This window comes from Elaeis guineensis, chromosome 8 (assembly GCF_000442705.2).
Source record: "Elaeis guineensis isolate ETL-2024a chromosome 8, EG11, whole genome shotgun sequence".
Taxonomy (NCBI): domain Eukaryota; kingdom Viridiplantae; phylum Streptophyta; class Magnoliopsida; order Arecales; family Arecaceae; genus Elaeis; species Elaeis guineensis.
The window spans coordinates 119,542,256-119,555,855 of record NC_026000.2 but is presented as its reverse complement, the minus strand read 5'-3'; the positions used below and the strand labels follow the sequence as shown (position 1 = coordinate 119,555,855).

General features: G+C 36.9%; 1 protein-coding gene across 1 annotated transcript; it reads right to left on the bottom strand.

The window, feature by feature from the left end:
• Positions 1 to 4,716: 4,716 nt before the first annotated feature.
• On the bottom strand, positions 4,717 to 12,335 carry LOC105049736 (trihelix transcription factor ASR3). Its single transcript, XM_029266009.2, has 3 exons — positions 11,564 to 12,335; positions 11,344 to 11,385; positions 4,717 to 5,324 (listed from the first exon to the last, which is right to left on the bottom strand). The coding sequence occupies exons 1-3, from the start codon at positions 12,213 to 12,215 to the stop codon at positions 5,050 to 5,052; spliced, it is 969 nt and encodes a 322-aa protein (XP_029121842.1). The 5' UTR covers positions 12,216 to 12,335; the 3' UTR covers positions 4,717 to 5,049.
• Between the last annotated feature and the right edge of the window lie 1,265 nt (positions 12,336 to 13,600).

Below are 13,600 nucleotides of genomic sequence, written 5' to 3'. Positions count from 1 at the left end.
ATAGCAAGCACAAATATAGGACACACACAGATTCGTACAATCACACAAAATAGAGAAGAGAAAGAAAAAACAAACACAGGATTTACGTGGTTCGGCTGAAAAGCCTACGTCCACGGGCAAGACACGAGAGAAAAATTCCACTATGATGAAAAGAGAGATACAATCACTCAAGAACTCTCCAAACCCTAGCCGCACTTTGATTTCCCAAACCTCTCACAAAAACTGCCGAGATTGGCAGAAAATACAATATTTATACTGGTCCGTACCGCGGGGGGCGTTGCCCCCCGCATCCCCCAATGAGGTCAGTGGTGGGCTTCGGGCATAGGCCTATCGGCCCATGCCCTCCGCTACCACCACAGACCTCCCAAAATATTTCATTCAGGTCGCAACGCGGGCTTTTCAGATTGGGTCATAATTCGAGCCCATAAAAGATATCCAAAATTCAAGCCACATTAACAATTAGAATGTCGGCTATGAGTATTTTTTGATTATAGCAGAGCTAGATGAAGATCTTAACCTTCTTTGGGATGGGTAACTTTCAAAATATGCCACCAATGATAGTTTAATTTCCCTGTGGTTTGGTGGCATACCGTACTGCCATAAATCAATAGTATGAGAGACTAGATCATTTAAATTCTCGCATCCTGAATAAGTCGTTTCATCATTATCCTATTTTATTTTATTCTCCTTTTGTTTGTCCTTGCAATAAATGTCTTATTGGGAAATCCCATAAGCTGTCATTTGATTCTATTGAGTTATCTAAACATATATTTTTGATACACTCACATATGCAGATATCTCCTAAAATGTCTTTTTTTTTTTTTAATTTTATCATCTTTGTTGAGATAGTTATTTTTCTTTGTTTTTCCCAATAAAAAATAAACCAGAAGCATTTTTCACTTTTGCACATTTAATTTTTTTTTGGAAAATTTGTTTAATACCAAGATAAAATATTTATAAACTGATGGACACATCATTTTAAATAATTTCTCTAAGCCTCCTAAGTACATAATCAAGTTTCATATTTATATATACCACAACAAAATGATACAGTTGAATAGAAACATCATCGTATATGAAATGGCAAGAACCATGCCCTACAAGCTGACATGCCTTCCCAATTTTGATAGAAGCAGTCAATACAATTATATTTATTATAAACCATATTACAAGAACTAATAATAATGACCAATCACGAATTGAGAAAGTCTTCCATCAAGCACCTAACTACTCTATTTCCTCGTTAGCCCTCAGTGCTCCAAATGAACTCTCTCCACAGGCTCCACATGTTATATTCATTGACTATGATTTAAATCAAAAGGGTTATATCATTACAGTCCATCAATTCCAGCAATGCTAAAAGTGTAATGTGAAAGATTTAATTGAGACATAAAATTATTGAACAATTTTTAATTGAACAAGATGAAGATATGCAATCGATATGCTTGACTAATTCAACATTTGATTGGGTTGCTTGATTGATAATCAGCAAATTGCCCTTTTTGATTTAGTTAAAATTAAAATGGAACATTTTCAGTTTTACATGATGCCTTTTTGTAGCACAACCAACACTTGCTGCTAATTCATGTAAACAAATATTTATAAAAAAATAAATATGGAGAAATTATTAGGAATAGGAAAACTTTAGAAGGTAATTGTGAAGGTAGGAGATGGATTTGAATCATAAAATATGAAAAATATAATGACACCCCTTCAACTTTTCGTAATTTGAACTTATATCCCAAAACTTCTAATTTTTCAATTAGATCCTGAAACTTGTAACCAAAAAAATTAGGTCCTAAAACTTAAGATTTAGTTGCCCTATACCTCAACCATCCATTTTTGTTATGATCCATGAATATGTGATTATCATGTGACATAACTTCAGATGTTATTCTATAAATACCCTTCCCTTCTAGATTAGGGAGAGGGGTTAGTGTTTTTGGTACGAAGGAGATCATGTGGCAATCATATGACTCCTTCCCATTCTTGTTTCTTTCTTTCCATTGATTGGGTTTTGCCTAACCTAATTGGGTGTGGTTTAGATAAAGAGAGGAGGAGAGAGTGTAGAGAGGATCTGAAATCACTTGAAGTGCAATAAGAAGGAAATAAGCAAGTGAATCCATAATTTGTTGTATCTCCACTTGAAGTCAAGCTAATTGTGCCCGCAAGCTATTGTGCCATGCAGTCAAGTTGCAGTTGATCTTCCAAGTATTTCATTCTGTAGCCACATCCTATTTTTAGATCCTTTGTGCCATACCAGTAGATGGACTTCTCCATCCTTGAAGAGATTTGCACTCAGCTAGATTTTAGCTTTTAATACATTATTTTCTACTTTCTGTGGCAGCAAAAGACCTTCTCTATCTTAGAAGAGATTCGGATTTTTTTTAAATTTTTTTAGTCATGTAGACCGTTGAAGTGATCCATCATTCAAGGACAAATCACATGATGTACATTCTTCCACTTTCTCTCCTAGTAAAAACAAGTGGCCAATTGGCCTCCCATTGTAGTAAAAAAAAAAAAGTGATGGAAAACTAATAAAAATTGATCTTTACTTGTTGTTTTGATAAGCTTGCAAAAAAATAAAATAAAATAAAAAGTATCCTAGCGGCATTCTCAGCTCCCATCTCTTCTTTGTTCCTTGTTCCTTTTCTTCTTTTTTTTCTCTCTCTTCATTTTCTCTCTCTGGTGCTTTATTTTGTTTTCTCTCGAGAAGGCAATGTGATCTTGTTTTAGTTTAGGGGGGATAGCGAGATTCTTTCATTCTTTTGTTCTATTTCTTGAAGAGAAAAAGAAAAAAAAGAAAATATTTTTTTTTTGAAGGATTCTATCTAATCCCAAATAGCAAGAAGAGGCCGAGAGGCCTCCAACAAATATGGAAGTCTTCATCAAATCCACCATCTTCAAGCATAAGATGACACTACAGAGCTTGTTCACAAGATGGAAGACCACCATCTTCATCAATTGTTTTTCCAACTCAATTGATAGAAGTCTCGTTTAAAGCCCAAAACATTATGGTCTCATTATGGAGCTTGTTCATTAAAATCCGAAAGGTCGGGCGATTGGTGAAAGGGATGAGGAAGTGAGAGAGACTAATCAGGTGCTTGGCTGACAAATTTTTTTCAAATTTTATTTTGTTCCACCAATAACCTTGGGGGTATATTAGTCATTTACTATATTTTTTTACGATGTTACAATTTGGATGGATACCTGGGATATATCGCAACCAAATCTTAAACTTTGAGGTTTAATTAAAAAATTAAAAATTTTGAGATACAAACGTAAGTCGAGAAAAGTTGAAGGAATGTCGTCATATTTTTTTCACATAGCAAAGAAACACTATCCAGTCGTAACACAATATGAAACAAAATTATATTACTAATTAGTTTGTCTCAAACCAATTTGCACATTTGTGAGTGAAGGATGAGCCTAGCAAAAATTAGCATACTCATGAAAACACGGCGATCTTCAAGATGCATGCAATGTAGTTCTATCTAAGCATCAGTTATCTAAATTGATCATAATCTATACATCCCTAAGACACTCATGGACTGTCCGATGGTTAGCTAGTGTAAGTATTTTCAGCTTCTTTTTGTGATGGCATGACAAACTTTCTATATTGTGAAAAAATGATATGCAAGAAGGACAACTCCAAGGCACCTAACTTCGATCATGAGTTTCGATTATTCTGGATGTCATACAATTTATGATTTGAGTGTGAAGTAAGTAGATTCAAAAAGAAATCATGCATCTGGAATTCTACATATGACTATCTTGCTGAAAACAAGATAGTATTAAGAACTTTACGGAGGTTTTATTGTTTTTACTCTTTTATCATGAATCTTTTATTGAGCTAGATACAATTGTCCTCATTAGGTTCTTTACAATTTTAAAGGTCTGGAGACAAGACACACTCCTGTAAGAAAAAAGTTACAATTTCAGCTCAAAAAAATGATATTACTGCCAAATCTAATTAATATCTTTACCAGCAATAGTTTTACTATGGAAAGAGCCAAAAGTACGCAGAATATTGAATATTTTTTGGTCATCTTCGAAGAAATTAATGTAATCTTGCCTCTAAGTGGTATCTGAATAAGATAATCTGACTTGCTGGAGTCATTGAACAACAGGATTTGCTTAGGAAATATATGTTCATCGCAGTATTCTTCTATTAATACTAGTTAAGTTGGTGCACATTTCCCTTATGCCGCCAAAGTCCTCAAATGATTTAAAGTTCCCCTACAATAATTTATTAATTATCCAAATATTCTGGACCAACACTTTCACAAGCAGTCATGCTGACACAGACGTATGGGAGCAAGCTTGAGCCAAGACAAGAAAAAAAAAAAAAATGAAATCCAATAGAAGACAAAGATGACTTTTACATTATTTGAATATGTTGACGAACTTGTAAGATTTTAGTAGAGTTTAGCACTTTTGGGTGATCACTGCAAGTCCATGTAGCCCAAGCTTAAAAGCTTGAAAAAAAGAGCCGTGGAAAGACCAAAAGAGGCCTAGCTGCAAGAGGGTACACTCTCGACGAAGCAGAAATTAGCCCCTAAGAATAGAGCCCCAAAAACAAAAGACATTGTTCTCTTGAAAGAAACTTGCACCCTAACAAAAAAAAAAAAAAGAAAAGAAAAGAAATCTTGTGCAAAATAAACCACAATTTTTTTAAAAGAAGAAAATACAAGCTAATCAACTTACTGCAGAATATTAAAACAAAAAAATCCTTTATTAACAAATGAAAACTGTTTCCAATCTCTCTACAAATCCCAGCTTACATATTATCCAATGTAAGCTAAACTTATTCACCACCAATCCCTAGCACTACCGAGACTATGCAATCTAAAATCAATTGAGAAAAATGGGTGTTGCTGTCCAACTCTATTTTCTTGCTATAAACTGCTATCTGCTTAGTTACTTTGTGATTATAAGATTGAAAAAATCATTGCTATCAAACCCTTCAAAAATTTATAAAAGTTATGGCTTCATCTATCCATGCATTATCTTCTAGTCACCTGCTTGCATCCTCATTCTTGGGTCTGTCTATAGTTTATCTGCAATTCTTCCAAGAGCATCAGCAAGTTTGTTAAGAACACCAAGCAGACTATTGGCTTGATCCTTCCTTTGGTCTCTATCCAATTGACAGTTGATGTTTTGAGCTTCGAGTTGGGCTGTCAGTATCTTGCTGTTTCTCTCCAACACTTCAATCAGTTTATTGGTGTCTCCTGCTCCTTCCTTTGATGTCCGCTTCCGTTTCTGTCCTCTTGGTGATGAACCCATCTCTTTGCCATCATTTGGCTGCTTATCATTCACCATTTCTGCAGAAGTAAAACAAGTCATGCACCCACAAGAGGTAACAAACGGACAGTGCTCTGAAATGGGCAACTCAATATTATCATCAGCATGTCCTTACAGCTTGTATAGGGGCACTTGAAGTTCAAATACAGTTAATTACAAACTCATTATGTAGGTTATGCTCAGCAACAATGGTTAAAGTTAGAGTACAGAGTAAAAAAAAATAAAAAATAATTTTTAAATCAAATGAAAAATAAAAAGGAATACCAGATTGCATTAAGAGAAGGGCATAAAAAATTCTGTAAATAATTTTGCATAAATTCACCGATAAACTTTCCCAGGACAGCTAGAACATGATTATAGGATAGGAATGACTTTTCATCAATACATAAAGAATCATTACACATCTTCATGATGTATGCTTATTAAACTTCTGATTCTGTATCCATAAATTGCATATAAGGGGCAGGGGAAGTCATTTATAAATAAGTCATTAAAGTTACGGGTGACATGAGGGCCATTGCATTTACTGAAACTCATTGGGACTATAGACAACAATGTTCATAATACGAACATCAATGTCAAAGTATTCAATCAGCAAATCATGCATCAAGTGCAGTGCTTTGACCCCCAGACATTCACAAACTTACATAGTAAACAGTGAAGGAAAGTGGATTGCAAACAATTAGACCATAACTTATCTACCTGACAGAAAAAGTGCATCAGCCTTTCTGTAAAAATCATTTAAATAAACTTTGTTGTATTAGTAGCTGTGTTTTTATGGATGATGCAAGGAAGGAGACAAAGCAAGTAATCATTCAAATCCATGTAACTCAGTGGGGGAGAAAAGGGGGGCATACGAGAAAGTAGTGATCATTGATGATTCGTGGAACTGACTGCAATAGTCCACAAATATAATAAACACATTTATAACTCCTTGTGTTTATTAAATAAGTCTCCAGCCAGTCATATGTTGGAACCATGTATGCTCTCAAAGATATTTGTATGTAATTGTTGTAACATCAATTTAACAAAATTGTGGATTATTTTTTCATATATAGTCATGAACACTACTGGGTATGCATCACTCAGACCTAAGAGTCAAAAAAAGAGTCCGCAGGTGCTAATTCACTATGGAGCATCCAAATGATTAGTGCACCATGGAGAGGATTAGATGTTGTTATGCACATGGAAATTGTTCACAGCTGCAGGTGGATTTGGTAATGCACTTATGTAGATGTCATCACATACGGTTACTACGTGATGTTTCTCAACCACCAGGGTGTGACTCTGCATTTAAATGGTGTGTTTCACATTGAAGTAGAGAGAAGCCATCCTGGGAAACCACTGTCAAGATTTGAGATGGGATTCCTAAGCACAACTTGTAAGTGATCTCTAAACCTGAAGGGCACAACATCTATATTCTAACTCCACCAAATATGGGCCAAACCCATATATCAATTATGTTACACTAAGTATGCTTGATACAGTGCTAATTGGTTTACTGGATTCAAGTGTGATTAATACACTTCATTTTTGGGCTATCTAAAGCTGTCAACACTTTCAGATACTAAACATGGTAGGATGACACAACACGACACAACACATCTGGAAAGCTTCATGTCTTGATAACATCAGCAGAAAGTGTTTCACACTTGACACTTTTTCTTGAGCACCATGTAGGGGACTATTAATTTGCCCTTCTGAACAAGCAAATTCTAAGTTTTCCTAAATATACTTTTTTGGACACTTCTAGCCAGGCTGTGGGAGACCATGCCGAACTAGACAGTTCGAGGCACATCGAACCGAATCAGTTAGTTACTAGCATGGTTTGGGGCATTGAATCATGATATAAGCCTCTCATCAAGTATGGGTTGAAACGAGCTAGTTTGCATCTCCCTTCTAGCTCTCCCACCACCGCAAACCCTCAGGAAGCTTCCTTTTCCAACCTCTCTCTCTCTCTCTCTCCCCCTCCCTTCCTCCCTGCCAATGGCTCAAAGCTCCCCGTAATCGCCCTCATTCTCTCTTTCCCTCTCGATGCTTCCCCTTCTCAAATCTCCCTCTCCTCCTTCCTCACTCCCCTCCCTTTCCCTCCCTCTCTCTTTTCTTCCCTCTCTTTCTCCCTCACCCCCTTCTCTGCTTATTTTGGTATGCTCCTACATAGTACGATACGGACACATACTATACCGAACCAGTCACATCCGATACGAGTCTCGATATCAGTCCAACTAATCTTGCTTCAAGTAAAGTGTCCTTATATGTCTAATATAGACTTATCAAGATTATATAGATACTTTAACTAAAATATCATTATATTTTAAATACAAATTAATAGATATCAAGTTAAGTATCTCAAAACATCGAGTCTAGCAAATAAATTAAAAAACTTGCAAACTCATGTCTACATTGTTAATTTCTTTTGTTAAATAGTATAAAAAATTTAAGCTTCTCTTTTTTTGGATAAGCATTAAAAGAGAAATATGAGTATATATGTAGCCATGTTCCCATGACTAGATTCTCAGAGGCCATCATGTTGGACACTTGAGGATACTTTTGACACTTGGCACCCATGCTGTGTCTAGGTAATGTTGGCAAGTAGGGGTTAGACTATCCAACATAGGAACTATTATATGGCACATGTCCATATTGTGGCAAAGACATGTTCAGACACGAGATACGAAACTCAACTATGTGAATTGATTTACAAAACAATTATATTTAATAATTGTTAATTTTCTAAACAACTTCACATAAATGATTCTATTAAATTTGTCTCTGATATGATCCAAGATTCTAATGGACCATGCCATCATACCAATTCAAGGTTGAACAATGTATTTAATTTTGAAAAATGGCCATGTGAGGACATAGGATTGATGGAGGATGGAATTGCTATAAATGGTTGTGCATAAATAAGGAGACCGTTGGTTTAATCTTAGTTCCCCAGATATCCAGTAATGCATAGGGGGCATTAGGCACCACATCCCTGTATTAGATAACATTACTACTGCATGACTAAGACATATAGGTTTGGTTTTGATGAGAAGGAACATAAGCTGAGTTAACCTAGTAACACATTAGACTTAGTCCATCCTTATTTCCTCACAGCTTTAATTTGATTTCAACTTATTTCTCTGTCTATCAAAATATTTCGCTTGCCTTATTTCAAAAAATAAAGTTTCCTAAGCTAATTAAGCTAATCACCGGAGGTAATGCAAATCCCATGAGAAGTTTAAAATCAAATAAGGACGAGGGTCACACACTTTGGCTTGGTGGGGAGCCCCCTCTTCCTATCCAATACACACAAGGAGAAAGAGAGAGGGCGTGAAGAAGTGTTTCCGCCTTCTCTCTTCTCAAGTGCGCATGAAAAAGAGGAAGAGTAGGAGTCAGTTAATACTCCTACTCCCAGCATGCATCTCCCCTCTCTTATTGAGTGCACGACTCTTATGATTGTGGGACATTGAGATTCCTATATGGGTTTTGAGAGCTCCTTCTCATACTGGAAATTCAAGATACTGAGAAAAAGGCGAAAAGAGGAGAGAAAGAAAGGACAAAGGACCTAGATGTTAGCTCTTCAGTTCTCTAGCACCGTCCTGTGTACCACAACTTCCAAAGGACATTAGAGACAGAGCAATGCCTCGAGAATATGAGGATTTAGAAAATTTTGATAATCCAACATCCTAACCCTGAAATCTATTTAATATGTAACATATAAATCTAAAATAAACAATAAATAAGACAATATTAACCAATATGCTACATAAAAAAGATATCTAAATTCATCAAAGATTAATCATAAACTTTGTCGGCTTCTCAACACCAATCAGCCCCTTAGTAGATCAAAATTTGACCAAATAACATAAATTAGCAATCACAGATCTTGAGGCTACCTGCCCAATATGCATAAGAGAACAGAGTATTGCATCAGTAGAATCCAATATCTCTGTTATGAATTAACTTCCCAAATCTTGCTAGTCTATTCTATCTGTAAAGATTATCAGTGTATAAATTTGATAAGTCTTTCTTGATTTCTGAAAAAGTTCTCAGATGTATTAGATTTTGTTCCCTTTTCCATCTCGCTTTACAATATTGAATGTATCCCCAACCAGATCTATAAACTTCCATCTCTTTAATTAATACAATGAGGCAGCTGCTCTGTATATGGAGAATAAAATAACACAGATTTTCTTCCATCGGCAAGGTAAATATTAATCATACTCTCCTTATCCCATTTCGATTTCAAGTTCCCACAAACTCAAAATTAGCATGGCCCTGTTCCATTATCTTGATCATCAAAGTAATTGTACAAATTTCAAACTAACTACCTAGACACCTCCATATTTTTGTCAACTAGGTCAGTTAAAACACTGACCTCTTTTTGGTGTTTTCACTTACCATCTTACAGGTCAGTGTTTTTGGGTTCTACTAGAATTCATTTTCTTAATGAGTTGATGGTTCTCCATCTTTTTACTATTAAAAAGAAAATAAATATAGTTAATTTTAGCATTTTTGCTAGGTTATGTCCTTCTGGTGTTATTAGGTACCAGTAGCAGGCCACAACTTTTATTTTCTGGTGTTTACAAGAATAAAACTTCTCATAATTTTATTTAGTATTAAGGCCAAGCATGTTAGGACACACTTCTCTGACTCCATTATAATTTCAAAATGCTGTTTTGATCTTATCAAAATCTCCAATTATAGCAAACTAGGCAATAGTCAAGCGTTAGAGAAGTTCTAGTTTCAAACATTTGGAGGTGTTCTCCAAGCGTTTGACATGGGCAATTTCTCCTACCATCTCTTTCAAATGATCGGTGGTGCCCTGTCATCATTCTCCAAACATTTACAACTCAAAGCAGCTAAAGGATTTCTGTACTCATCTGTAGGACTGACGTAAAGATTGAGAATCCAATTATATCACATCGTGAAAACCATGCATTGGTTACTGTTTGATTATTGAATTGTTCACTTAGGTAAATTTTCGTCTATTTAACAAGAATAATACTACACGGGAATCAATCCTCAAACATGGAAATAATTATCTCAATTCTGAAGAATCTTTAACTGGGCAAAAAAAGAACAGTAGGATGGAGCACAATGATACAAGGGATATATTATCACTCAAGAAACACATATAATAGAGACCAACTTATAAATCCCCAAGTAAAATGAATGAGCATCACTTAGACATATATAATTATAGGAATATAGAATTGGTTGGATGTCTATAATGTAACAATTCATTTGTTCTTATCTGTTCTAGAACCATCTTGTTAGAAACAAGAATAATTTTCCATCTTCCATCATACATAAGTTGAACATAACCTTGATCCTCTAAGGATTTTTGGAAGTTCTGAAACCAAATCCCCAAGTATTTCATGGTCATCCTTAAAAATAGAGTTTTAAACTGTGAAGGTCCACCTTATAAATGTACAGAAATTAAGGAAAAACTATGATTTTAACATCGAGTTGTTAGCTAAATCTCACCAGACAACAATCCAATGACTTGTTATCCACTGAAGAACAGTTAAAAAAATGATTTAAATCAGAGATGAAGCAACCTACATGAGCTCCACCCAAATTTTCTTAGGTCCTTCACAAATCACACTTAACACCACCACTGTCAGCCCCAAACTGGCAGTAGAAAGATGACGTGAAACATGTCAACATATGAAATGATTATTAAACTTGGTAGTCATGATATATTGCCCTTGGCTGTGAATTTGGATTCATAAACCATCATCAAGCATTTAGGAGGAGACTTGATTGTCACACGTATGATTTGACAATGCAAGAGAAATATGATGAAGAGTTTCAGAACAAAGAGATGAAGAGCTTCACAAACACAGGAGTTTCATACAGTAGAATAGATAAACAGATTAAGCAGCAAGCAAGATGAAACTTCTGAGTATGAAACAAAGAAGAGAACATTTTTCCTATTATTACTTACAGTCACAAACACCAAAGAAATAACCCATCATTGCATGATGTTTTCAATAAACAGATATTTCTAATCTAATGACTCAATTGAGGACAAGAGAGTACCTGGATCGGAAGACTCCTGAGAAAATGGTTCATACATCCTCTCTGCATCCAAAACCAAAGCATTCAATTTGGAATCAAGAAGAAAACCAAAATACTCCACAAATTAAGAAAACAAAAATTCAAACTTTCATCCATAAGCCAAATAGCCATTTCAATTCATAGCTTCCATTTTCTTGGGCACTTCAAGCTCAACCTTTTAGTCTAATCCAACCCAGATTACCTGATATTGGCACCACCACCATCGCCTGTGGTCTCTCATCCTCCTCCGCCTCCTCCTGCTCGAAATCGGAGAACAGTCCATCATCTGCTGCCGTCCGGCCACTGTCGAAGATGGCCTCCTCCTCCTCCTCCCCGTTCTCCTCCTCCGCCAACGCCGATGCCTTCTTCCCCTCATCCTCCTCCACTGCCGCCGCCCCCTCCTCTCCTTCCGCCTCCACCTCCACCTCCACCGCCCCGTCGAGGATCTCGTACACCGCCCGGTCGAAGAACCCCGGCAGCCCCCGCTCCCGCCGGCGGTCATTCCTCATCGCCCAGAAGGACTCCCCCTCCGCCGCCCCCGGCCCCTTCTCCCATGCCCGTATCTTCCTGAAGTCGCACGCCAGGTTGCTCCACCGCTTCCGGCACTGCAACGCCCCGCGATCCATCCCATGACGCCGGCAGTACGACGCCACCGCCGCCCACTTCGGCTCCACCACCATCGCTGCCCCCTGGGCGCGGCGCCGGCCCCTCCCCTCCACCACCCGCTTCCCCTGTATCAGCACCAGGATCTCGTGCCGCGTCCACCGGGGCAGGCGGTGCGACCGGGCGGCGCTGCCTCCGCCGCCGCTCTCCTCGCGGCTTTGGGCGACGGCCGTGCTGACGGCGCTTGCCATGCTGGACGTCAGAGATGGCCGACGCACGTGAAACTTGACGGCGAGTTAACGGAAATGTGGCCGCCCCCTTCCCTTCTAAAATATTAGCCCTTTGGAAGGGAAGGGCAGAGGAAAAAGAAAGGGAGCATGAGGATGATATAGAGATAAAATGGAAAGGCCAAAAAGAGGGTGGTCCCCATATAAAGGACTAATTAATCCAGTCTTTAAGCCTTCAACTTTATCCTTGTATGGGTTAACAACACAAGGAATTCTTTTAATAATTATATATTTCTCTCCATTGATTGGGATCCAATATGTAAATAATTTTTTAAATCCATATTTGCTTTTAAAAAAGAAAAGCTAGAGAGATCGCTTTCCCTCTTTGATTTGATAATGCACCAATGTAACTCTTCTACAGCAATAGAGGTCAAGTTTGAATGGCTTGCCTAGAAATTCTTATATAGACTCTTTATTTGTCTTCCTTGTTGTTCTTGCAACATCATTCTATTTGTGTGTCGATGGTGGTGCAAATGCAAAGGAAACTCGCCAAATGGAGATTTGTATGAGAGATAAGTAGATGATTCATTGGTACTTGCATAAAAATCTCTCTGTGGGCCTTTGGCATCAAAGAACTGCCCCTTGTTTTTTAATATTATAATTCGAAGTCATGTATCAGATGCCAACTCAAACTTGTCTTTGCCCACTTCTTGGACCAGCATATAAAGAATATAATGTTGGATAGAAAATAGAAAGCCTAAGATTTATGAGTGATATGGTTGTCTTTGTCACAAAAAGCAATTGAACTTTAAACTAACATATCACTTTCTAGCTACAAGAAGGTAGCCATTCAGTCCAAATTTTGAAAGTCATTTTGGATGTATCCATACTAGAATCAATGAATGAGTCGTCTTATCCAAAAACTTAAAATAAACACATCACGCAATCTATCAATTTTGAGGCACATCACCCAGTCAATATTATTTGAAGGTATATGATGTTTTCATAAATTGAGAACTTATTGATTTATAGCAAAAATAAAAGATAAAAAGTAAAAATAAAAAATGGAGGCTAATCTATGAAGGAGAAAGATCATTTCTAAGGAGAGATAACCAAGTTAAAACACTCAAAATGACGAATTGCTCCTATATTAAGTACTCAATTGGGGTAAGTTTGTTGTCATGTAGCACACTGCATACAGTTTTTTTTTTCCCTTAAAGAGTGGGATGTTAGCTTATCAACTAATTCCAATGTTAGCACATTGCAAGTTTAACCGTACTTGCAAAATGTTATTGCATCCTCAATTCTTGTAGTATTAATCATATCATTAGTTTCTAATTACTAAAATGGACTCTGAATAAACCCCACCCCTCATGTCCAATACTCAATAGTATTTTATGAGAAAAGAA